General features: G+C 37.5%; 1 protein-coding gene across 5 annotated transcripts in view; it reads left to right on the plus strand.

Moving 5' to 3' along the window:
- Positions 1 to 26,863, plus strand: part of ZNF521 (zinc finger protein 521) — a 272,429-nt gene that overhangs the window by 142,306 nt on the left and 103,260 nt on the right. For 4 of the 5 annotated variants that reach the window (XM_081150140.1, XM_081150144.1, XM_081150141.1 and 1 more), the window contains one exon: positions 9,617 to 9,701. In XM_081150140.1, coding sequence (XP_081006266.1) covers positions 9,617 to 9,701 — 85 coding nt within the window. The remainder of the gene's footprint in view (positions 1 to 9,616; positions 9,702 to 26,863) is intronic. The other variant, XM_081150142.1, reaches the window with a different exon arrangement.

The following is a 26,863-nucleotide window of genomic DNA, read 5'->3' on the forward strand; positions in this document are numbered from 1 at the left end:
AGGGAAGTTTTTTGGAAGGCAATTAATTTCAAACTCAAAAAATGATTTTTCACGAACTTCGAGGTAGTACATTTCTCCCATGAAAACTGTTTGATATAATTCATGAAATTACTCCATCTTTCATATTGGGTTTTGTTTTTTAATGAATACTAGTCAGACTTATTTTTGAGACTCAGTTATTTCCTGATTTTTGATTATTGATGATACCTTTGAAAGTAAACGATTTTAATGCTGTTTTATATAATATACAAAGAGAACCCAAGAAAAGCTGGAAAAGATGGTTCAACATTTTTACCCCTCAATTTCAAAGTTAATAGTAGTAGCTTAAGTTTATATTTTCATGAAGTTTTGGATTTTATTTGTAAAAATAAGTGATCAAATTTTTTTTCTTTTCTTATACAGTATGGACCATGCAGAATTGGTCTGAAATTAAAAGAAAAAAATTGCAACTTACTCATTTAAAACAAAAACCTTTTTCCAGATTCTTTCTTACTAGATTTTTTTCTCTCCTCTTTTTCTGTCCAGGCAGTTGGCCACAGCAATCTTCTTTAGCTCTGGCTCTGTTCTCAATTGCATTCCTCATTCCAAGAGCCCCACCAGACTGTGAGCAGCTTGCTTAGCATGTAGTAAGGCACTTTGTACCCAGTTTTTAACTCAAGAAAACCTTTCCCATTTTAGACCTCAGATCATCTTTTCTCTCCCAGGGCTTTTTTGTGACTTTTCTTGACCATCTTAATCTGTCCTTATCTGGTATGTTTTAGCTGTTTTCCCTTTGCCATCTATCAACTTGCGCTTGGTCCTGAACTGCTTTTGCCGCTTCATGTGGGCAAAATACTTGTAAGAGTTTAATGTTTGTGTGTGTTCTTTCTGCAGTTATATTTTGACTCCTTGAGTTTAGGAATTATTAATATCACTTGGTTATTGAGCTCTTCCCACATGCCAGGCACTGTGTTAAGTGCTATAAAGTCTTTAGAAATAAACTGCAAGACAACAGTGTTCTCCTTTTAACCACCGTGAGAACACACAATAGAACATCGATACCTGTGTTTTTCATCTTCAAGGAATTATCTGAGTGAGCTTTACATCATTAGTGCTTTCATCTCATTTCACCCATTTTTTCTTCTCTTTCCAGTGATTCACTTTTACACAAATTCCTTGGAATTACTTGGAAAATGACCAAACTAAATTAGTAGTAAAATGTCTAAAGTATTGAGTATTTGTGGAATGCCGTAGGTTTATTATTTTCACTCATATCTGGTATCCACTTGCTTGCCAGTTACTGCCAAGGAAAGGTGCTTCTGGTCTTAAATATACGCCTCACTTGTAATTAATGTGTTCCTTCTTGCCATCGTATTGTATATGGCTACAGTCCTTGGAAACAGCTCTTCTTCCCCTCCCTAGGTTGAAATGTTTTACATGCTCTACCTTCCTTCCCATCCTCCCCAGCTCTGTCACAACTTGATATTCTTTATGGTATTAATTTTAAAGCTTTATTTAATAAACATTGTTTGCCCCTTGTTTATTGTCATAAAATAAAAAATAGTGGCTTCTAGTTTAAAGAAATTTTAATATGTTTCAAAATCCACATTAAAGAGTGAGAACTAGTCTTTGACCAGCGCCGCCGCTGTGCCAGGCAGTTTATGTAGCATTCCCTTCCCTTCCCATAATAACCTGTCAAGTAACGAGTAATAAAGGTAGTTACTATTTAATGCAGGCGTGCTTCATGGCAGGCATAGTACTAAGCACCTTTGGATGGTTCTCAGTCGCTTCTCACAGCAACTCTATGATGTAAGCTTTATTATTTTTAATTTACAGGGAAGGGAACGAAGACTCAGGGTCATTGAATGATTTATCACACAGCTCGATGCAGCCACTAAATAGCAACTGAATGCAGAAAGAGGATTCTAAAGTTGCTTTCCTCCTAAGACTGCTGGGTATATTTGGAATGGATATTTTATAGCATTATTGTACAACATCCTAATTTTAAGGGGTCCTGGGACTGGCTCTTTGTTGATAGCCACTGCCTAAGTTTGAGACTGGTGAAATTGTGGTGGGGGGGAGACTGCTGCTGAGGTCTGTGGACGTTCTGGAAAAATGGCTCTGTACCTTCATGCTTAGATACTCCAAACATATAGCAATGATACATAAGAAAGACAGAAAAACACATGAACTTAGTCAAGTATAAAACAGTTCTTCATCTTTGAGATTCAGAAACCAAATTTTTAAACCAAGTGGTTATCAGGCCTGAAGCCAGGGGGTCTGCTGGACTCTTCCAGAAATAAGAAGGAGTGGCTGGGATTTAATCTCTATGGGACAAAGTCAGACCCTCCACTGAAAGCAGGGCCTGGGGAGGAACTTTACTGGGGACTGGAGGAAAAAATTCTGTTGATCAATACCAGGGACTAGGACTTTTCAGCTGGAGAGTTAAAGGCGTAAGAAGAGAGATACAGTTTTGGGACTTAAAACTGAATTTGCCATATGCCAGCTCTGAGATTCAACTCACAATGTCTCCTATATGCCAGATATCAGCAGGTACCAGGAAGTGCCCTGGTTTAGTAGCTCGGGATGGCCATTAGTAAAACTACTGAAAGGGAGGAGTGAGCACATAGACAAAAATATTTCGCTACTAACGGGCTTCAAAACCAAGATTCCAGTATACGTGAGCGCATCTAATGCTAGTCAAACAGCAAACAAACAAAACCTAACTGCTCTGAGACCAAGATTTCACTCCAGAAGAAATTAATTACATAGAATAGTCTGAAAAAGACTGAAATAAGTATGTTTAGAAGCTCAGAAAGATAAACGAGGGTATAATTTCCAATAGAAAGAGTGACAAATTATAAAGCACACCCAAGTAGAAATTAAGCAAGAGGACTTGAATGTTTAAAATTAGAAATGTTAAAAATGAAAAATAGTTATTGAAATCAAAGCTTTGATAGATAGGATACACTCTAGATTGGACACCAGTGAAGAGAAAAATCAATGGTTTGTTAAAGAGTATGGAGAAAATCACCTAGATCAGAACATAAAGGACAAACTAATTTTTAAAATATGCTTGAAAAGGAATTAAGAAACTTGAAAGATAGAATGAAAGACTCCAATCTAGATCCAATTGGTATTCCAGTTAAAGTTAATGGAGACTGTGTGTAAGCTTCGTTAAAAACTGAAGAAATGATTGCTGAAAATTTTCCGGAGAAACATACATGAACTCTCAGGTTGAAATTGGTCTTTCAGTGTGGAGCAGAACAAATAAACATAAAAATGTGGTTAAAAACATGGCAGTAAAACTACAGGACACCGAGAGCAAACAGAAAATCTTGAAGCAGACTAGGTGACTTCAGGGAGGCAGTTCTACTCTGGATCTTGGTCAGTGGTCTGGGACTGGGAGCCTAAGGTGAAGGTGGCCAGAAACAGTTCCTTCACTGATATTAAGCTATTCTCATACTATTCCTGGCATTCTCATAGACCAAAGCACTACACAATTCTAAGGAGAGCCTTCTTTCAAAATGAACCTAAAATGCAATTGTAAATTTACCTGCAAATGATCAGAGTATAAACTGTGTTAAAATCCAGTGAGTGGCCAACTTACTCCATACACAAGAATAAATTCAAAATGGATAAAAGACTTAAATGTAAGTCATAAAACCATAAAAATCCTGGAAGAAAATATAGACAGTAAAGTCACAGACATCTCACATAGTGGAGTTTTCGTTGATACATCTCCTAGGGCAAGAGAAACAAAAGAAAAAATAAACAAGTGGGACTGCATCAAACTAAAAAGCTTCTGCACAGCAAAAGAAATCAGCCTCAAAATACAAAGGAACCCCATGGTATGGAAGAACATATTTGCCAAGGATGCATCTAATGAGGGGCTAATTTCCAAAGTGTACAAAGAACTCATACAACTCAACAAGAGGAAGACAAACATCCAATTTAAAAAATGGGCAAAGGACCTGGATAGGCACTTCTCCAAAGAGGACAGACAGATGGCCAAGAGACATATAAAAAGATGCTGTATGTCACTAATCATCAGAGAGATGCAAATTAAAACTACAAACAGATACCACCTTATACCTGCCGGAATGGCCACCATCAACAAATCAACAAGCCACAAGTGCTGGCGAGGGTGTGGAGAAAGGGGCTCCCTAGTACAGTGCTGGTGGGAGTGTAGACTGGGGCAGCCACTGTAGAAAACAGTATGGAAGTTCCTCAAAATATTAAAAATGGAGCTGCTTTTTGACCCAGTGATTCCACGTCTAAGAATATATCCTAAGAATCCTGAAACACTAATCAGAAAGAATATATGCACCCCTATGTTCATAGCAGCACAATTTGCAATAGCTAAGATCTGGAAACAGCCCAAGTGCCCATCGGTAGATGAGTGGATAAAAAAGCTGTGGGACATTCACACCGTGGAATACTACGCAGCTGTAAAGAAGAAGGGTCTCGTACCCTTTGGGACAATATGGATGGGCCTGGAGAATATTATGCTAAGTGAAGTAAGTCAGGCAGAGAAAGACAAACATCACATGATCTCGCTTATATGTGGAATCTAAAGAACCTAATAAATTGATGAACAAAATAGATTCAGTGACATGGAAGCATGGATCAGACTGGCGAATGTCAGAGGGAAGGCGGGGGTGGGTGGGTGTGTGGGTGGCTGGGGAGAGAGTAACCAAAGAATTTATATGCACATATGCGCAACCCAGGCGCACAGACAATAGTGTGGTGAAGGGCTGGGGGGGATGCGGGGTGGAAGGGGTCAGTGGGGACAAAAGGGGACATCTGTAATATTCTGAACAATAAAAAAAAAAAATAGCAAATAAAAAAATGTATTTAGAGCCATAAAAAAAAACCCCTGTGGGTGGGAGGCAGGGTATAACACTGAGCTCGGTTATGGCATTCACAACCTGCATTACTTGGAACAGGTCACTTAATTTGTAAATGAGGACAGTCCCTCTTTTATCTACTTTCACAGTTTTGTTACATGTGAATCTTATGCATCTGAGTTCTTTATACGCTGTGAAGCATAGAACTGTAGGAAATTATTATTAATTTATTATAGAAATGAAGGGAAGATATGGTCCTTGGCCTCTTAGAGTTTATAACTAGATTTGTAACAAACAACCCTCAAAAATTTTTTTAAATGTGTGCAAAGCTACTTATAACTAAGCACAAATTATTTTTGCTGCACACCAAGTGCAGAGGAATAACATGAACAGAGGGGATGGGATTAGCAGGTTAGGTTTAATGTTAAAAAAACCACCACCAAAACTAAGTATTATGAATACCCATTTATTCCCACTTTTTATTATGGAAATGTTCAAGCGTAGGCCTAGATTTACTAATTGTTAATATTTAGTCATATTTGCTTTGTTTACTTTTTTCTGGATCTCTTGAAAGTTAATTACAAACATCATGCCATTTTACCCCTAAATATTCAGTATGCATCTCCAATCGAAAGGATGTTTGCACATGTAACCACAATGCTGTTACCAAATCTAACAAAGTTAACATCATTTCCCCAGTATCACCTAATAACTAGCAGATATTCAGAGTCCCCAAATTTCTTTATAAACCTTTATACAGCTGTCTTGTCTCCAAATAAAAATTGCACATTATATTCACACATACATTTATTAGTTAAGTTTTTTAGCCCCTTTCGTCTGAGAGCAATCTCTCCACTTTTTTCACCGTGACATTGACTTTCAGAATATAAGAGGCCAAGAATATTCTTGATTTGTGCTGAAGAATATTCAGGATTTATGTAATTGTGTTTTTTAACACGTTCCTCCAATATTGCTTTTCCTGAAAAGGCTTGATCAGTCTCAGGTATACATTTTATATAAGAATATTTCATATTGCATCACATTTTGAGACACAATGTCCGATAGTTCCCTTATTAGTAAAAGTGAACTCAATAGGCTGGTTACAGTGATGACTACCAGATAAATCTACAGTAAAGATACATTTATTTCTTTGCAGTTACCAAAGGATGAAAATTGAGTATCTCAGAACAACCTCTCTCCTAATAGTTGTAGCATCCATTAATAATTATCCTGGATCATTTTATTTGGCATTGCAAATAGTGAATTTCTGATTCTATCATCCTTTCCACTGACAGTGGAAATAAGTGTTCGATAAGGAAAAGCTTTCCCTCATTGAATAGGCACGCACTACATTCCTCCTAAAAAAGCTTGGTGCCCCTGTTCCTTTAATTACCAATTTTCAGAACAAGAAATTCATGTAATAGCCACTTCCATTGGTGGCACTGAGATTTTTTTCTTTTTCTGTTTTTGAGGATTACTATGGATTCATTGATTTTTTTTTTTTTATACTCAGTGTTTTTGTGTGTGTTTTTTTAAAAAGCAATTTACAAGTACAAAGTATTTTCTTTTTAATTTGTTGAGGCTAAATGTGAAGCCTAAATCCTAATGGAATATAGATTGAATGGAGGGGGTGGGGTTAGTCAGAATAATGTTTTTCTTTTAAGTATACATTATTAAAGATCCTAATCATTTTTTTTAATTTATGAGATGCTCTTTTCTGACAGTCTCTGAGTACCTTAACCAGAGTATAACTGAAAACAAGAATGTCAAAAAGGCACATTTAAATTGTTCTCAAAATCAATCAAAAATAATGAGGTGCTAGGAAAAAGTTGTATCCTTGATAATTACATCTATCAGTATCAGAAAACAAAAGAGAACAATCAGGAAATGACAACCCCACTCCCAAGTAGCACATTAAAAAAGGCTAATGAAAAAAGTCTCTTTTAAAAATTGTACCAAATTAGCATTTCAAGTCAATTGACAACTTAAGCGTTGATAAAGGCCAATCTGGAGCCCAAACAATGGAAGTTCTGTTTCTACTTTTATCTGCTTTTAAAAGAAATGATCTCACTTGACTTTTTTGTTGTCTTCTATATAAAAGGAAGCAGTGGTCCTAAGGGAAGTGGCAGTCCTCCTGTACCCTGTAGGGTCGGGTCGCCCCTGCAGTACTGTGCTTAATTTATGGTTCCGTTTGTTAAAAGGTTGATCGGAAAGAAGGCAGCCAGGATGGTGAAAGTTGTTCAAAGCATTTCTCACGGCATACCTCTATTTTCAGTCTAAAAAGGGGTTAATGTCACTGTCATGTTGAACAAGGGATTCAACTTGTTCTTTGTAGCTCCAGTGTGGAGAGTTAGGACCAATGGGTGAAAGTAACAGAAAAGCAGATTTAAGCCTAGAATTAAGGAGGATCCCTCCATAAACTCAGCCATACAGAGCTGGAATGGACTTGCCTCCAAGGGAATGAACTCCCCAAGGCCACCTCTCTGCAGAGGTTGTAATCACTTGACGAGTGGGCAGGGGTCTCAACTATTTTGCCAAAAGTCTATAATTGTAATAAAAGATGCTTTAAAGGTCATTTAAACTTACTTCTTAAAAAAAAATTGAGGATAAAATTAAATTTCTTACCATGGCTTTGAAAAGAAAACCTTAACAACATCCCAATTTGCATATCATTGTTTTTCAATTGGGAAATGGGAGATGTGTGGTGAGGGGAAGTTCAAGCTTCAGCATTTTACGATCATGGTACATTGTTTTGGGTCACATTAAATTCTTATTTCATCCAGCCCCAAATTTAGGAGCTTTGATACAAGAATGACTTTGTTAAAAAGAAAAGAAAGTAACATTTTAAATATTGTCTTATGGGTAGACTTAGTATTTGAATTATCAGAGCTACAAAAGCATTTTCTTTCAATGATAAACGAAAACGTATACATAGATCTTCAAATGTGTCAGTTCATTTTGAAGGTAGTAGTAAGCGCTAGTATTTTATTATTTTGGTTTGTCAAGTGATTTTATTCTTTATTATTAGACCGGGGAAAAAAAAGCCGTAGTATATTCTGCCAACATATTCATCAGTCATCATTTTTGGAGACAGTTTTCGACATGTTGTATGTTTTACTGTACTAACAAGAGAAAAGACTGGCCATTAAGTTTATGTTTCTTTGTTTTTCAGCAAGGTCACATATCAGGAATAATGCTAGAAGTATGCTAATAAACAATATGTAATGTAGGTCATCTGGGAGTAAGAAATATTTTCTAACTAGTTCTAAAGGGAAATATTGTTTAAAAAAGGGATAGATGTTATTTACGCAACACATGTTGCTCTATATGTCACCATCAAAGCATCTTGTAAACAGCTCAGCGCAGTAAATCTTCCTTGGTGATTGTCAGGGTTTTTCTAGTCCCTGTAAGATTTAGATTCAGTGCATTCAATTCACAATATGCCTAATGTACAAAGCCCGTTAGGTTATTTAGAAAGCTTCCATTAGAAGTATGCTTACATTTCTGTGTTTTTCAAGGAATACCATTCTCTGCTGCAGAAGCAAATATTACATTGACAACAATTAGGAAAATTTTACATTAATGACGTTTCTAGTTTTAATTACTAATTTAATTTAGTGAAAGGACACTAAATTTTGTGGTTAACTTTGGTTTTGTTGAGTTCTTTAAACTTAATTGCAGTTTACAGATTGACATTTCCTATGGCTCCTGTTAGTAAAATAATTTTATGTGAGTGTAATGAAATCATAATTCTATAAGAATGCCTTAACAAACAGTCATTAATGTGATTTTACAAATGTCATTTTCTCACATTTGGGAGATTTTAGAAATGGATTATTTCATAATGGTTTATTTTGTTTTCTAAGAAGATTTAAATTATAAATATCAAGTTTCATCATAAAGGAATTTATGTTACTGTATTCTGGAAAATGTAACCAATACTTTATTGAGTTCATCTAATATGTACTGAGCCATATGTGGGACGCAATAACAAAGATGTAAAATCAGAAAGGCTGCTTTATCTTAGAGCCTAGCATTTAGAATCAAGAGAGCTTATTTCTCTTCCCAGCTGAAGGGCACTGTGACATCGGGCAAATCTACTTCCTTGGGCCTCAGTTTCTTTATTTATGATGCAAGATTTATAATAAATCCTACTCTGTTCACTGTACACAGGACTGTTGTGTAAAATGATAAATGGTATTAGAATGTTCAATATGATGAGATATTATATGATTTCCTTATAGGAGAAAATATGTATTTAAATGCTAGGGCTTATTAATTTCTGAAAAATCATCTAGATTTCAGACTTCTGGAAAAATTATAAACTATAAGTCTCTTAGCTAGCTTCCATGAATCTTAATTTATTGGCCATTTTACTTAGGGGTATCTAGAGGCAGCACCACAGTTGTTTTGATCAGAATGAAAGCCTGACCTTCAAAAACACTGGTTTCTGAAACTCAGCAGCCATGTGTTACAGATTTTTAAAAAATACTAACTTCTGTTTTTGAGTTTAGGAATCTTTAAAATGTATTATGCCAGAATTGTGTGGCTCATTTTTTTCAACTGTTTGCAACTTAAAGTAGAGTGTTGGGAATCAAGCCACAAGGTCTTAGTAAGGAACTTGGGTAACTTTGCCCAAGTAGCCCCACCATAGTTTAGTAAGCAACATACGTAAGACCAACATCTCAAAAAAAAAAAGCTGTGAGTAGGGTTGGTGTGTGTTTTTTTAAACAAAGCGATCTAAAGTGCATGTGTCTAAGTAATTATGTTTACACTTGTTTTCTCAGAAGAAGACCTATCAGTGCATCAAGTGTCAGATGGTTTTCTACAATGAATGGGATATTCAGGTTCATGTTGCAAATCACATGATTGGTGAGTGACACTCTCAACCTTATTACAGATAGATTTTTCTCCTGCTTGTGTATATCAATGCCTATATAATTAAACAGAATTAAAGATGAATTAATTGTTAAACCATCAATGTCTTACCTAAGCATGATTGATTTTTTTTTTATTACTATTATTAGGCCTGATAAGGCATTAGCACATTTTATTTTCTGCAAGGGCTAGTTTAGACTTCTGCAGAGGATTATATATCTACTGCCAGTCAAAACACAGGTGATTAACAAATTAAACTTCTAATCATTTTTGCATTATTGAAAACTAACAGGAATGGTTAATGAACTGGATGTTAGCTTTCCATAGAGTTTTAGACAGGTTTTAATTTCAGAAGTTATTATGGTAATGGCACTGCTGTGTGTTGCTTAAGCATCTTTGTATCAAAATCTAAAGTGGTGAGTTTTTGTGATAGGGAAACATAAATAATTTAAATTGCCATTAACTTGTTTTATATGTGTGGTTTCAATAGCCTGGAAATAATCATGATAAAATAGATCATGTAAAGAATTCAGTAATCATTTTTTATTTCCCATCAAATTTTACATAGATCTTTATAAAAGTGGTTTGGGTAAAGATCTCTGAAGTCACTCTAGGCCAGTGTTTTCAGGGATTTTGCATTTATCACATGGATGAGAGCTAAAAGGATAATTTTTCACTTATTCATAATGTCCCATTATCCAGTAATTCCTCTGGGGTTCCCTCCTATGTTTTTAATTTGATAAGCACTTAGTAATAACACTAAGAGTTTTACCAACCAATTAAACTTTATCAAGCAGATCTTATTCTACTAGTAAAATGACAATTGCTATTTCTTTATACTATTTTAGTTACTCGTTTGTATTTTTATACTATGAGAATTTTTTATTTCATACTGAATTCATGGTTTTTTTGTATTACCATAAATAACTGTGATATAATATTTAAAATAATTAACCTAGGTCTCCTATTACCAAACTCTAAGACAGGAAAGAAAATTCAACATGTTAGGCTCAGAACTTGTTTTCAGAGTAAACAAATTTTATTAGACACTAACCAGCAGCATTCTACGAATGTTCTGTAGAGGGTTATTACTCCAGCTATCATTACTGATCTCTAAAACCAGCCATAACAAAACTGCTAAGGCTCTTGTAGATATTAATAAAGACAAATTCAAAAGCATGTTGGAAAATTGATTAATAGTTTTTCAATAGGATTTGTTTTATAGTTTTCAAATGATGGGTCTCTAGGAGGATTATAGCCTATAAAAGACTAAGTGCTTAATTGTGCAAAATGGAACGTACACATAACAACTAAAATATTGATTATTTTATCTCTGTATTTTTCCATATTTAAGTACTATTATTATTAGTGAATTTCTTGTACATTAAATAGTATATTCTTAAATGTGACAGAATAATATTGACAACTTTACTGAATGTTTAAAAGATGGTAACATGTAAGAGAGATTCGAATAATGTGTTTTCTTGCAGTTTCTTTCTGCTATGGATTCAAAAAAAGTCTACATAAACATTCAAAACTGCTTTCTTTTTGAGGGGGGGATAGGTTAGAAAAAAAGAATTCTCCTTGACAAATGATAAATGTTAATATTTTCCATCTCTTTGTTTTTTGAGTAGAGTTTATTTATGGCAATCATTCATGATTCTGCTTCTATGCTACAGTTTTACATGGGCTTCGGTGAAAACATTTTTTTACAGCTTATGGAAAATTTAGTGAAACTTTATGGTTCATGCTTCTGATTTGTTGTATTTGATGTGAACTTATTTTTGGTTCTGAACTTATTATTTGTCTCAGGACCTTGATAAACCAATCGAATATATATTTTTTGCCACAATATTAATGTTTTTGTGTATATGTAGAGTCTGATTTGAATGTTGGGCATGAGAGGACTTTTTGATTTTCCAATTTTAGTATCATTTGTCCATAACATTCATTGGTTTGTCCTGGTCCTTCTTTTTAAATTGTGTTACACCCTCCCTTTGTATGCCTTTTAAATTCCTTATATCATTAGTGCTTTCCCAAGGCTTTCCCCCCTACCTTATGGTGAATTAATACAACACTCACTTCCTCTTGGGATCTGAGTGTTTAACAATTCACCTTCCATCAGAGAAGTAAATTCTACTCCTTTTTATAGAGGACCTAGTTATTTAATATTCATGCTATTTTTAATAATAAAATATATAATTCTCTTGCACTTGAGGCCTAAACAAAAGAATAGCATCCACTTAACTGTCCTATCTGTTGACCATGCATCCAAGTCCTTAAACTCCCTTCCTGTTGTTAATATTGAGAGAGAGAGAGAGAGAGAGAGAGAGAGAGGGAATCTATAACGGGAGGATCTCACAAAAGCTATGATATCCTTTTTTAAAATCCCAGTGTGATACTTAGTCTTTCAAATGAGGCAGGCAGCTTTATTTTGTTGACTAAAATACCTCCATTGAGGGTAGGTATTTGTAGGTTGTGTATCTGTGTATGTTTTTTTGGTCTAATCAAAAAATAATCTCACCTTAGACATTTAGCAGGGAAGAGGGATTAGAGGCTATCTGAAATCCTCTTAACGTTTTTTTGTTAAGAAGGTATACAGTCCGTTTACAGATTTTGCTTTACATTTCAGTCAGTCCGAAGGAAGGATTATGTCACTTGCTGGAAAACAAGGAGGTCTGCAGATGACCCAATGAGGTGTAACTTTAAATTCCTTCCTTAACCAAGTCAGTTGCATTTGCTTCTCTGTAGCACATGTGTTTTAATGCAGTTGCAATGTCAGGCAACCTCCGTGCTTCTTTCTGGACGTGCTGCTCTCAGGCTATTGGCCAGGGACACCTGCGAAAGGAAAGCCAGCAATGTGTCTACCCGTCTATACTGGAGACGCGCTCTTTAAGTGCCGTTTTGCAGCTAGGTGTGGACACATGGTCTGAGTTGCAGGAATAATTACTCAATAAAAATGCATTAGGGATTTGAGTTATGTCTATTAAGGAAAAAAGGAAAACCTCACTCTCCACTGCATTTTGACACAGTTTCAGTAAGAAATCAGACCAGTGACTATTTAGGGGTTTCTTTTCTTCTTTACACACACACAAAAAAGAGCTACAAAACATTTTAACAGCTTTCCTGGGGAAAAGGCTTCCCTCTTTCAAAGTCTGCACAGATGAGAAAATTTTTCTTGTCTTCCTTTGTTCCTTTCACATAGTTTACACTGGCTTTTGACCTTAGAATACAGAAAGAAGTCATTGTGTGTTGTGTCCTTTAATAATTATTCTCTTGTCTCTTTCTATCAGCATAGTAAATATTTATTATTTTCTTCTTTGAGGTTTCTGTTATTATTATTATTTGGTGTGGTTTAGCACAGATAGAGATGAAACTAAAGAATTTAAATGTGTTTAACCCAGCGTAGGGATTGCCTCATATAAAATGATGAGACTCAACAGCAGTAGAGTAAATTTGTAAGTGTTCAGAATAAAGGGCTGTTAGGCATGCGATAATATAAAGAGATGTCATTGCCAAGAACTATTTATGAGAAGCTTAATTTTTTCACTCTGATAATTCTTGACCAATAATTACCAGCCTCTAATTATCTATTTTAGTTAGAAAGAAATTTCGATCACTACAGAGGTTGGCATTGCAACTAGCACATAAATCCCCAAAGAGACGAATGTGTTCCAAACAGCCACAAACAACTGTCTCATGAAACATAGTGAGCAAATTGCGAGCGGCTGGTGGTAGACAACCAGCGGTACACTCACCAGCGAAGGCCAGTCAGCTTGACAAAGAAATGATCAAAGGGGAGAAATGCCATTATCCTTGGAGCTGATTGCCACAGTCATGGACGGTGGAGGACAAGTGGTCAGTGTATAGCTGTGGCCATTTCCAGCCCTCCCTTTCAAAGTTCTTGGGTGGAGAATATGAAAGGAATGGCTACAAACCATTTACCCAAGAATTATCTTTAAAAATTGATTTAGAAATTTACTTAATGTTTTATCTCTTCATATTTTTCACCTGACCAGAAAGACACATGTCGTAATGGCAAAATTGTATCCAAGGTGGCTGAGTGCCCTGTTTTGTTGGGGGGAGAAAGGAAAATCCAGGAACAGTCACTAATAAGCATGTCCCAGATGGACCCAGGGTGATGCTTAGAGCATTTGGGGGAAACAAATAAATTTATTTCTTAGAAAAGCAAAACTAGAATTTAGGGCTACAAATGACAGGTAATATGAAAACACTGAGGCAAAGATATTGACTACTTATATTCAAATTTCTGATACTCGGTGTTTTGTAGATAGTTATGATTTTTAAAAGACCGTGAAAAGATTCAAGTCATCTACAGTTCACATGAGAAGATATGTACGCTGTGTGTTATGTTACACATGATATATATCACTAATGTTGAAACAAAAAGAATGCATAAATCAGTGTTGTGCAGTGTGGTGGATTTTAGTCTGTTTTTGTGGCAAGTGACACTTACACATTCTGCAATTTGCTTGATGCCTAAGGTCACAAATGGCATTCTTTTGCTTCCATTTCTTTAGTGGATAGTGTGCTGTGTGACTAATCTTCATTATAGTTTTGTGACATTCAGTATCACCTCTGAAACATTTCAGCTTGAGTGCTCTTGCTTTAGCATAGGCTAAAACCAATATTTCAGGTCTATAGTGGTTTTGGATTTTATATGCCTTAAGGGGAAATATCCAAAGATGTGGATCTCTGCATAGGAAGATAGAGGGCTGTGTTGCCCTTTAAACTCTCAGCGTTCATTGGCTGTTTTGTGTGTGGGTTTTTAAAAAAGAATAGAAATGAATCTGCAATAATGCATATATCTGTGGGTATATATATATATGTGTGTGTGTGTGTGTGTATGTGTGTGTGTGTGTGTGTGTGTGTATATATATATATAATGTATATGTATATACCTGCACTGTTCTTAGAAGCTCAAAGTCATCAGGTTCTTTGGAGTTTACATTAATTTGAAACAAGAAGACTATTAGATTTTTTTTAGGTCATCTTCATTTGATTGCTTACAAAACTCAGGGAATTAAGAAACAAGCAGTTGGTGTTAAATATGATGAAATACTGGCTTATTTCATCAAGAGCTGGATTAAAAAAGATGAAATCTGGGCAGTTTAATGGTAACAGAAAGCTACCCTCATGTGGGCAATGCTGGCTTATTTGAAAAGCCCATAAAGGGTTTCTACATGGACCATACAAAAGGGATACTTTCTCTTTAATAGCCATCTGTACAGGAGAGATGAGAAGTGGGCCAGGTCATCTCTCCTCAGCTGTCATGATATTAACGTAGGTAATGGAGCAAGCTCGGCGTTCTGCTGGGTGTTGTTTTTCATAGATGTTCATCGATTTACACAGATAATTCTATTTATTTCTTAGAGTTGGTCCAAGTGAACCAGGCAGAATAACAAACACCAAAGCGTTTCAAATGACTTTATCTTTGTTTGTAACGTAACTTTTGTCTAAAAAAATGGTGTCACACCTACTGTGCAGATGGCTGCATGATTTGTAAACCAGCCAAAACATTTAAACAAATGTGTGATCTGGGGATAGATTAAATAAAGGATAAAATGGAGTGTGGGCCACAAATTCTAATAATCAGATGATTTTAAGTTGTGTGCAGTGTGGAGTGATGGTCACAGTGATAGCAGGGAAAGCTTGCCAATGACAGCAAGGTGCCTTATAGATCTCAGGATGGCGCCTGTGGCCCGGTAGGCCTCAGTTTGAGAACCGCACATTTGCTGTACAGCTGGCAGCTCTGTATGGGGACATCAGATAAAACTTATGTAAAATGAAGTGTTATTGCTTAGTATGAAATTGTTCAGAGAGGGAATTTGCAGACAGTAACTGAAAACAGAATTCATGGTACCAATGAAGCAGACTGTAAATATGAAGAGGGTTTAATTATCTGCGCAATTTAACAAAAATTCAAGATGTATTCAAAAAGGACACGCAGAGGCGTAAACAGAGCACAGCTACCCTGTTTGCCGAGTGCAGAGTGGGGCCACAGGAACTTAGCACCGCTCCTTTCCCCTCAGCCTTCCTACAAACAACGCCAATTTAAAAGGAAATAAGAGAAAAAGAAACCTTTAAAAAAAACATCTTTTTGGGATAAGACACAGTTTTCATTTTAGTTATATGGATTTTTATTTCTTAAACAACTTTTAAAGAAAACCTTTGAGCTTATCTCTTAATTTTCGTGTTAAGAGACAAATCAGAATGTTTATCCTTGTTTTGTATTTTAGCCTGCACCTACCAGCTTTGCTTTTACAAGAACAAAACATACCGGCAGTTAGGGGAGTTTCTAATTTACAAGCCCCTAACTTAGCCTCTTAGACATTCGTCGCGATGTTGATTTTCTGGGGGACTGAGGGTTCTGAGCCCACAGACAGATTGAAGATTCGGCTTCTCGGTGTGATTTAGAGCGCGCTGCCCTTAAAGGGGCCTCCGAAGAACGTGTCGCTGGAGCAGAGTGACTGGTGCCAGCCGTCCTTGCTAGGCTCCATACAGAGACCAGGGAGGACAGCCTGTGTCAGATGGGTAATTCCATGTGACTGGCTGAGAAACATTGTCGGGGCCTCTGGCTCTCCTTTCTCCTTTGACTTGCTGTAGAATACGCCGTGAGTGGATGTTTTTCACTCGCTGTTTGATACGTCCATTATCAAATGTGGATATCTGTTTCTGAATGAAGTTCGCCACACATTTCTGAATGGAGGGCACGGAAAGTCATCAGCAGTAGATAAAAACACAGATCCCTGCTCACACACATCCTTACACACATATGCGTCGCAATCTGTTTTTTACAGGATCATTTCAGACACGTATAAAGAAAAGGTCTCTCATGGCCTGTTTCCATAGGTTATTTCCTAGTTTCGGAGCCATTAATAGCAGTAAACAAAGAAAAGGGAGCCAATATGGAGAGTGGGTGTCGAACTTCAGCGGCTTGTATTGTTGCATTTGGTGAGCTGATGGGGTTTCATAGGTCACCTTTAGAATTATGCCTATGACAGCAGTAGCTACCTGCCAAGATTGCAAGGTATCTCACAGCTCTCAGGATGGCGCCTGTGGCCCGGTAGGCCTCAGTTGGAGGGGTGCACATTTGCTGTACAGCTGGCGGCTCTGTATGGGGCAGCCGTGTGGGCTGTTAGGGAGCTGGAAAGGAGACAAGCATGAAATTTCTTCTAACCCCAACTCTGTTTTTCTGTACTGTTGGCTGCTTCTCAGTTCCTTGACAAAAAAACCAATCAGGCACCCTTTAATCCGCCTGTGATTACCACTGGTATAAAAAGAGAAGCATAATGAGGAAAAATGCCTCGTTTTGTTGCCTTCAAAAGCCAACAAATTGGAGTTAACTTGACAGGAAGTGGCTTAATAATTAGATTATTTATTTATTCCTGACACATATCCCCCTGTTACTAGTCTCAGGAGACCCTGTAGATGGTACGATTTTCAAGCTGCCATTACTTCGCTGTCTTCTGTGAACAAAGAAGCTACTGTCTATCAGTCAATTAAATGCACTCTTTAAGCAGAGGCTGCGAAGTCCTCAATGGAGGGAGCCCTGGGACACTGCGGCTGATGATTCCTTTCTCTGTACTGTACATCACACTCTCGACTACGGTCCCCACAGAGAGGGAATAAAGTCATGCATTAAAATATCACTTGTTGATTTGTTTGCTAATGAAGAGCCATTGAAATGTTTGTGTATTTCTATGGCAAAATTGTTGATAAAAGGGCCTCCTTGCCTGCATATCTCAGTTCGTTTGCCCTGAGTGCTTATTTAAGAATTATTAAAATGAAAGTCAACAAACAACTGAATAGAAACACGGCTCTGAGATAACAGGAGTTTTCTTACCATTTTCATCAGATTAAGGGAATAAAGGCAGGAAAAATAGAGAGATGGTGTCACTTGAATCCCTTGCTTACATTGTATTGATCCAAACAACTTGTTTCGTCTGCCATAGAAGTGTAAGTCTTTTTCAGAGTATGGGGACCTACACCTTTTAAGTATTGAAAGATATTAGAATCCCTCTGTGAGGACAGTATACTTAGAAATTTTATTTTTTTTCTTTAAGATGAATGATATTTTTCTGGCAGTTTCCCTAACTCTGTGGATATGCACAAAAGTTTTTCTCTGGAGCTTAGTGGGAGCTTTTACAACCAAACTAATACAACATCTGTAATGCATTGGAAACGTGATGTATCGGACTGTCTCACAGCCACGTGGTTGCACAGGCACGTGACCTTCTCTCTCTGTTCCTTTCCTGCTTCCTTTTTGTCTTTTCTTTAGCATTACTTTATTTCCATCTAAGCGGTGGTGACTTTTCAGTCAGTGTTTTTAATCCCTTGATACATTCATCAACTTCTTACTACTTACCTTTTCCTATGTCCAAAGCATGTCTTTGCTGGACTTCTCTGACTCCCATTAATTGGTTTTATGTCTTAAGAGTATATCCGTTGTCAGATTGGGCGTCTAGAGGTGTAGGCCAAAAAACTGCCATAATATGACAATGCTCTGATGAAATATTTACCTATGGCTCTGCCGTTTACAAGGATACATTTGGAATTTAAACCAAAGCCTCCAAATACTGAAAAGTGTCCCCTGTTCTTCCCATCAGACTTTGTAAAACAGTAATCAAGCTTTAACTGTATTTTCATGATTACCTGACAACAGGCTGTAAAGAATTAATTTATGCCATCATCGGATGGCCATATTCCTTATTTCTACCTTGTTATTCCAAGTCATTTTGTTAGAAAAAGCTTAGACACTCGGAGGTGTTCTGTAATAGAAAATGAATTTGAAACACTTTCATTAATTGGTGATTAATATATTTCAGGATTAGTTTAAGCAGGGCCCTACCTCCTGCCCAGTCAAGTATGTTCTGGTTAATATCCAATTATCTGCACCTTCGTAGTTATTATGTCTTAATATTTCGGATATGATAACCAGAAACTTGAGAGTAATGCTAATGAGGAGCATCGAGCAAGAATTAAGCAATGACATACTCAATGATCCTTGGTGAAGCAAGAATCTCTTTTTTCCCCGTAACACATTGCCTCAGCATCTTCCAGGCACCGGCTGAAAAGTAAGACCTTCAGCTACAGCAGGCAAGAGTCAGAAAACGGATCATTTTCTCTTTTAAATAATCGCAACCTGAACGTGCGGAGTTCGAGTTCACCGCCACACATTAAGTTCACTTTATGGAGAACAAGAATAGGGAACCGAGAGCTGGTTTATATTTTCCAAACAGGAAACATCATTTTCTTTATCTTTTCCTCTGACCAAAATCCCAAGTCGTTACCTCTTCAAAGAATGTTTCAACTCCGACCATTTGGAATGCCTTTAGTATTTCACTGAGGAAGCCCTCCTGCCCGCTACCTCTCGCGCACCCCCTCCCAGTTTATCGCGGTGCTGTGTCCGTGCTCCATCTCTCTGTCTAATTTTTGCAGGTCAGCTCGGCTTTGGACAGCGCGGCCCGGCTCCCCGGCGGCGGCCGCCGGCCGCACGTGCCCTTCCCGCCGCGGCGCTTTGCGCGTTACCCTTCCTGGGCTGCATTGTAATGAAGCAGCATCAGTAAATTGCAGCGAAGGGTGATTGTTGCACGGGGATGGCTACTGCACCTTGGGGTCCATTTGCACCAGATGATACTTTTTATTGTTATTGTTACTTCCCATTCCCTTTCCCCTCTTGCTGCCGAACTTGCTGTTGGCCACTTGCAGCACAGAGGGGACCTTGAGGGGCGTTGCAGGCATCGTTGTTGTTTTTCTCTTAGGCGCGCACCAGCCACCGTTCATTTCCAAACCCAGATATCCTGGTGCCTCTGCGCATCTTTACTGATGCTACTTTACTCCGAGGACTTCATTTCTAACGCTCTTCATCTTCACCTTCTTAAAAGAACAGATTTGTTATGAATAAAAGTGCACTGATTTGTTTTCAGACATTTCACGTAAATGTTATGGATCTACAGTCAGGAGGATCGACTGATTCTGTCCCTCTCCCAAAACAAGGTTTAGTAATTTACAGAAGGGACTTCGATGGGATTACTGTTTAAGGAAAAGATTTGTATTTTCAATATCTTCTTGGGTTTCATTAAAACATAAAGTCATTATGAATATTGTATAAATTAGTAATTTCTCTTTACAAAAGAGCCAATTTCCTGCCCCCAACCAACTTCTGTCACCCAATAACTAATAAAAAAAAAATTTGTGTGGATTTAAGGCAGACATCTTGTGTTCTTATTGAATAGAGTTATGAACCAGGTTTAACCTAGGGATAATCATATGTGAATTTTGGGTGACTGCTAATCCCTTTATATCATAATTTTAGTACCTGTGTCCATTTGTTTTTCTAAATTGTTAGTGCAGCTGTTGTTCTGTTTCTTTTTCTAAGCCTGGGCTACGGTGCAGCATTCAAACTAAAATCTAGAATTAGAGCTGACACACCTTCAATTGAACTATCAAGTCTTTTAAAACTGGTTGGCCAGTGACGCCAGTCCCCCGCTATTTGACCGTACACACTTCCGTTTGTGGGCCAAAGGACATTGATTTTTAGCTGTCATTTCTAGTGCACATACTGTAGAATTGAAATTTAAACCTTAATCCACTCAGTAATGCAATTAATTTTTAATGTGCAGTAATACTAATTGAAATAGCCTGAATTTAGTAAGTCACCACAAGACATTTGCAAAAGCAAGAGTCTCCACTGAGAACCAAGAGGACAGATAATCATTGTTACAGTGTTTACAGGATAAATGCTCACGCTGCAGGTCTCCAGTGGACAGGGAGTTCTCTTTAAATTAGACCATAGTATATCTCTTTGTGAATAGAACTATTTTTTTTTCCAGAGAGAATTCTTACTTTTTACCCACTGGAATAGGCTAAAATTTTTCCGATGAACTTTTTTTATGCAAAAATTATATTAACCCATTATTTTTAAAAAGCAATTGTGAATAGTTGCAAGTGAGGTTACTTGCCAATAATGCCTCAGCAGTCTTTTTTTCTTTCTTTTTTTTATAATATATCTTTATTGACTTCAGAGAGAGGAAGGGAGAGGGAGAGAGAGAGTTGAAACATCAATGATGAGAGAGTCGACATTGATGAGCTGCCTCCTGCACACTCCTGACTGGGGATCAAGGCCGCAGCCCGGGCATGTGCCCTGATGGGGAATCGAACCGCCATCTCCTGGATCCCAGGTTGATGCTCAACCGCTGAGCCACACCCTGCCAGGCTCCACAGTCTCAATGATTAATCTCATTATATGATATGTATTTGAGACACTGTTTCCAGATTTGAGGAATATGTGTAGTTTATCAGCTGTCTGTAAATCTGTTGCCTTGTTTTGGTGTGTATATATTCCTGTGAACCAAAAATACACTGACTTTCTTTTACTTGAAACTGTGTGCCTTTAGCTTTTGCATATTATTTCAAAATGGCCTTTTAAATGTTTTGAAGGGTTTTTTCCTAGCCAGAGTAAAGCAAATTTTGCACAGCAAAACCAAATAGGTTTCCAGTCCTTTCTACACTAAAAAGGTTCTTTAACCACATTTATCTGCTAGTAAATGAGGACTTTTTAAAATGCATCAATTCTGCTGATGAATGGGCTCGCAGAGTGTTCAAAACGAGCACCAGCATTAAGTTTAAAAAAAAGGCAAGCACCGTATATCATGCTTTCATGGCTCTCGCATTATAGTATTTAATAAGCCGATAGTGCTGTTAAATATTTAGTAAAGGTTCCCTCATAACCCTGCCATCTATTCAAATGGGATTTGAAGACATTTTTGCAGCACATAAGTAAAAATGATGGTGGAGGACTCGAAGCAGTTGTAGCGTGGCATGTTTTCCAAATGAAGTGTGGGGCAGCATGGCACGAATGAGTGCCGCAGATTCACACCCACACTGCGCCTCAGTCATTTCACACCCTTTGGATTAAGGGTCCAAACTGGCTTTCATTGCGCCACTGTTAAGGCAAAGTGCTGTTGGGATTATTTCCGTAGATGACTAAAATGGCCTTCTAGCATGTTTTATAAAAGGAAAGTTTTACGTTGTCATTGTTTTAAGCTTTCCTAGCATCAGGTGAGCTTTATAATAGACATTTTCTCTTTTTCACTGAATAGAGGGAAACGAAGAAAAAGAGGTGAGGGAAAATCAACTTATATTCCGTTTAGAGCATATTATCAAATCAAATTGGGGTATAGTAAGTAAGTCTTTTCAACATCTGTTTTGGGTATGCTATGACAAATACTGAATAATAGATATTGTACATACACACTGATGTGATGCATAATAGATTATCTTGCTCAGTTCTTTTCTTGTAATATTTGATAGTTATTATCCAAATATCAATAATTGTTCTTTTTATCTGGAATGAAAATTGGTTTCCTTATGTGAAAATATTGCCAATAGACATGATGTTGACATAATTACTGTCGTCAAGTTGGTGGGTTAGAATTCACATTTAAACCTTTCAGAGCTTAATAGTATTATTAGCTTTGAAGGTGTAAAGATAAAGGCCGGTAGCTTGTTCAGATTTGTATGTAATGTGTTTGGTTCTTCCAGGGGCCTGTTTGCTTGATTCTAATTTTCATCCTGTTTTATATGCAGCCAGTGACCACAGTATGCATTCCAACTGCACAGAGACACATCTCATCTGTAAAACAGGGCTTACTGGTCTTATTTGCTATGTGTATTCTCATAAGAAGAAACATAGGATTCATATGAGAGGGGGAATACATTTTGTTTTGAAATTATGTGTATTACAAATGTGTTCTTATCAAGAATTTCGTAATGAAGGATGGATAAAGGTGTCCATGAAGCAGAAGGGAGGGGAAGTGCTACAGGGTTCACATATAGGCGTGTTAATATGCAGTGCTTGATGTGTGTTGACCTCAGGTTACAAGAGTAGAAAATCCCATTTTCCAGCTTGTTTCAAATGTAGTAAAAATGCTGCTTCAGTTGCTTTATGCTACTCACATTGGGAAAGGTGCTTATACTGTGATAATTATCATCAAGGAATATTAATGTGTTCAGCATTTGTAACCCAAAAACTCATTATAGCTTAAGCTGTGCATCATCTGTGAAGAGAGAACTTTGCCAGAATTCGCTCTTCACAGGGGTTGCCTCCTGCTTGCTGCAGAGTGGTCAGAGTACTGCAAGAGGTCACTTAGGCTATTTTTGAAAGCTGAAGTTTTGCAATTTTTGAATCACTACCTTCTGTCTAAAGAGCTTACCCTTCTTGCCTCAAAATGTCCTCCTTTTAATGGAATGCACAGTGAAATGCAAATAATCATCATAATAAAAAAGAAGTAGCTGTGTCTTGTGATGTGGAGTCCAAGAAGGTCGGCACACATATTCCACACCAAGATAATTGAAGTATTGGAGTCTTTTCTTCTGTCATGGAGCAAAGGGATTCATTTACACCAGTTTCCTTAATGCAGGTGCCCTTGGGTTTCAGATAGAAATGCCCCCACTGGGGCTCCACTTCATAGCCCTCTGGCTGGAAATTGTGTAAATAAGACTGCTGGGTCAGCCTTCCTTTTTCGGCAGCAGTGTCCTTAATTAGTCTGTGACAGTCTTTCACATGATCCTGCACTGTTCCTGGGATCCAGCCTCACACATCTCAGACATCTGTCCAAGGCATAGATAGATATTTTTGTCTGTTTGTTTAAAATCAAGCCCTGGGGGAATATTGACATGATGGGAAGGAGAATTTCTGGGTGTGTCCAGAATCCTATAACTCCATCCCATCAAAATGTCTAGTAAGACCGCTCTGTTATAAATTATAAGTAGTTAGTTTCATAAGAATATTGTGCCTTCACCTGAGGAGAGCAGGCTGTTGAAAAGGAGCTGTGTGCCTGTGATATTTTTATGTGATTAAATCCCATTATTTTTCTTCCACTGATCCACTGCCCGTCTTTTCCCATAAGTAACATTGCTCCGTGCTGCGTGTTATGGTTTGCGTTAGGCCAGGCAGGGAACACTAATACTCAGTTCTATCAGGCTGTCTGGCTTTGCAGGACAGCTGCGTTTCTGAGGTCAAACTGTGAACCTGGCCTTGCTCCTGGGAGGACTAGAAAAATATGTTTCATAACTTCCCATAGACCTACGTGAAGAGTAAGAAGGAAAACCACGAAGCCCATAGGCTCAGTTTAGATGAGCTGCGAGGTTGGAATTCATCACGCAGGAAAGCTTACTGTTGTTTAGGAAGCTTCCTTACCAGAAGGGGTTGGGTGCCCTGTAGGTCATGGCTGAGGGCATTGAGGGGCAGGATAATCATTAATATAGCCCAGCAGGCACAGACACGAGCTGATAGCCTAGAGTAAACTTGCTGCAATCGAAACTTACCTGTTAAAATTACTTACACAAAGGAATATCGATAGAACGACTACCCCAAATTCATTGGAGATATTGTAGCCTCGTTCCACGGGCAGCAATTTGCTTCTTTCTGCTCTTGTTAGTTCTGTGTTTTGAATGGGACAGAACCTTTATTTTATGCAGTGGAACACTAATGCCACAAAACGGATGAGTATCCTGAACCAGAGACAGATTCTCAATAGTCCTGGGCTGGGATGCTGACAGCGGAGAGATACCATGGTTGCGGGTCTTCTGTGAGGATGTAAACTTAATAATCTTTATGAATTTTGAGTAACTCATAACTCCACTTCCTCACCAAAAGCAGCATTATGAAAAGATTGCTTCTCAGTCCTTCAGACATTCTCTGCACTCGTGATAGATGCCATCCCCTGTACCTTGAGGCGGTGGAAACAAATGTGGTTTTTTGCAAGGGATAAAAGTGTATACTTTAGAAGGAGCAAATTGTATTTTCATGTTTAAGTTCACTATTTGCACTTGATGTGGTGAGATCCAAATGTGAAGAATTGCCTTTGACATTATTTCTGTGTCGCCTGCATCACAGGATTGCTGCATTGTGATGCTGAAGTCCCCATCGCATGGGCTGAGTGTGCTGTTGAAAACCTGGAAATAGTATAAAGTGCTTTCTTTGTCCAGGCTGTGTTGATCACTGACTTCTTTAATTATTGAAAAAGTTTAATTTATCTTAGTAATGATACATTCATTAAAATTGTGAGTATTTGTATATTTTAAGGAGGTGGTGTAATTTTCAAAGTCTTACGGGTTTCTTTAGAGGCGCACACACACAAAAAAGCTTTCATTTCTAAATGAAAAGGTAATTTTAACTTTCTTAAAAGTCTGTTTTACCTAGTCTAAATCTTGAACTATCACGTTATGTTATAAACTAAAATTTTAAGTATATTTATTTTTTTTTAAATATGTCTTTATTGATTTCAGAGAAAGGAAGGGGGGGGAGAGAGAGAGAGAGAGAGAGAGAGAGAGAGAGAGAGAGAGAGAGAGAGAGAGAGAGAGAAACAGAAACATCAGTGATGAGAGAGTCATTGATCGGCTGCCTCCTGCGCATCTCCTCCTGGGGATCGAGCCCGCACCCCAGGCATGTGCCCTGACCGAGAATTGAACCTTGATCTCCTGGATCCTAGGTCGATGCTCAACTGCTGAGCCACACCGGCTGGGCTTAAATACATTTATTTCAAAGTTCTTTAAATTGTTGGCTGATTTTGAAGTCTAATTCAATTTTTCTGTCAGTGAGTATGGTTTCCTAATTTTTAATGACCTTTCTTTAAAAGAAACTTTTGTGGAGTGTTTGTGTACTTAAGTTTCTCTGTGTGTGTATACACATGCACACATGTCTTTGCGCAGACATGTACTGGTGCCAACCTTTCCCACCAAAGACTAACTAGTACACCACTCCCTGTTTTGTGTTTAACATGTTTCCAGCAGCTTAGAGAGATGGTATAAAAGTGAGATGAAAACCGTGGAGCTAATATATTGGAGTCTGATGTTTGTAAGAGAGATATTAGAAAAGGATGTTTTTTGGCTTGGCTCCCTTTTTAGATGTAATTGCTGCTTCATTAGGACTTGGAAGAGTTTCCTGTGGTTAAATTTAATCAAATGGCTCAGAATCACAAACTTGTACACTCAAAATTCCAGGACAGTTTTGTACATGAAACATAATTTTTCTAAATTTAACGCACACACCCCGAGCGGATTGTAAATGGTTGTGTGATACTATCTCAAACATAATTCCTATTCCCTAATGCTAGTGAATTGATAATTGATCATGTATAGATCATGAGAAATCCATTTCAAAAGACCTGGTGTTTGTTTTGTTAAGAGCCAGAATTTGAGCACAAATGTTGAGTTCACTAAATACTGCACTTGAATAGATATCAATCATTTATTCTTTGGGATGTGATATGAGATTGTTAGCATTATTGCCATTGTACAGATGAGGAAATGGAGGGTTGAGCAACTGACCCCAACTTGCAATGCTAGTGTGCATAGTAGAGAAAGACAAATTCACACCTTTTGACACCCTCTAAATCACTTTCATTGGTGCATAGTAATCTCTTCCCACATGCACAGGTTGCTCAGTTTGGGAGCTTCTGCTAAGATGTCCATTACTATCATTCCATCAGAGCCTGATGTTGATTATATGTATGTTCTAGGCAATAAAACTCCCTTGGTTTAGACAAAATTTTATATTTCCATTAAAAGCAGTGAGGATTTAGCCTGGTTATTTTTTCTACTTCTTTAAATCAAACTACTCTGAAAGAACTAAGTATATCTCTGCTTCACAGTTTTTTGAAAATTGTGGGAAATAGGAAATGAAATGACAAAAGTGGGTAAGTTCAGTGTAAATAGACATGAGTGTAAGGCATGGTTTTGTGTAAGTACTAATAGATGAATGCACATAGTTCTGCAAAATCACAAGTGGTTATGTTCATATCTCTCTGAAAGGTGAGTCCATAGATTTAAATAACAATAGCTTTGTTCTGAATGGTGTTTAGAATCCAGAATCACATAACCTACACTATGTGAAAATGCATGTGCCTATGACATATCCTAAAATGTCTCTTTTTTTTTTTTTTTATTGAATTTAGAGAGAGAGAGAGGAAGGGAAATGGGGGGAGAGAGAAAGATTTGCTGTTCCACCTGTTTATGCATTCATTGGTTGATGTGTGTATGTGCCCTGACTGGGGACTGAACCCACAACCTTGACGTATCAGGGATGACACTATAACCAGCTACCTGTCCAGGCAGGGCCTAATATGTTT

The sequence above is a fragment of the Miniopterus schreibersii genome (genome assembly GCF_964146895.1).
Source record: "Miniopterus schreibersii genome assembly, chromosome: 10".
Lineage (NCBI taxonomy): Eukaryota > Metazoa > Chordata > Mammalia > Chiroptera > Miniopteridae > Miniopterus > Miniopterus schreibersii.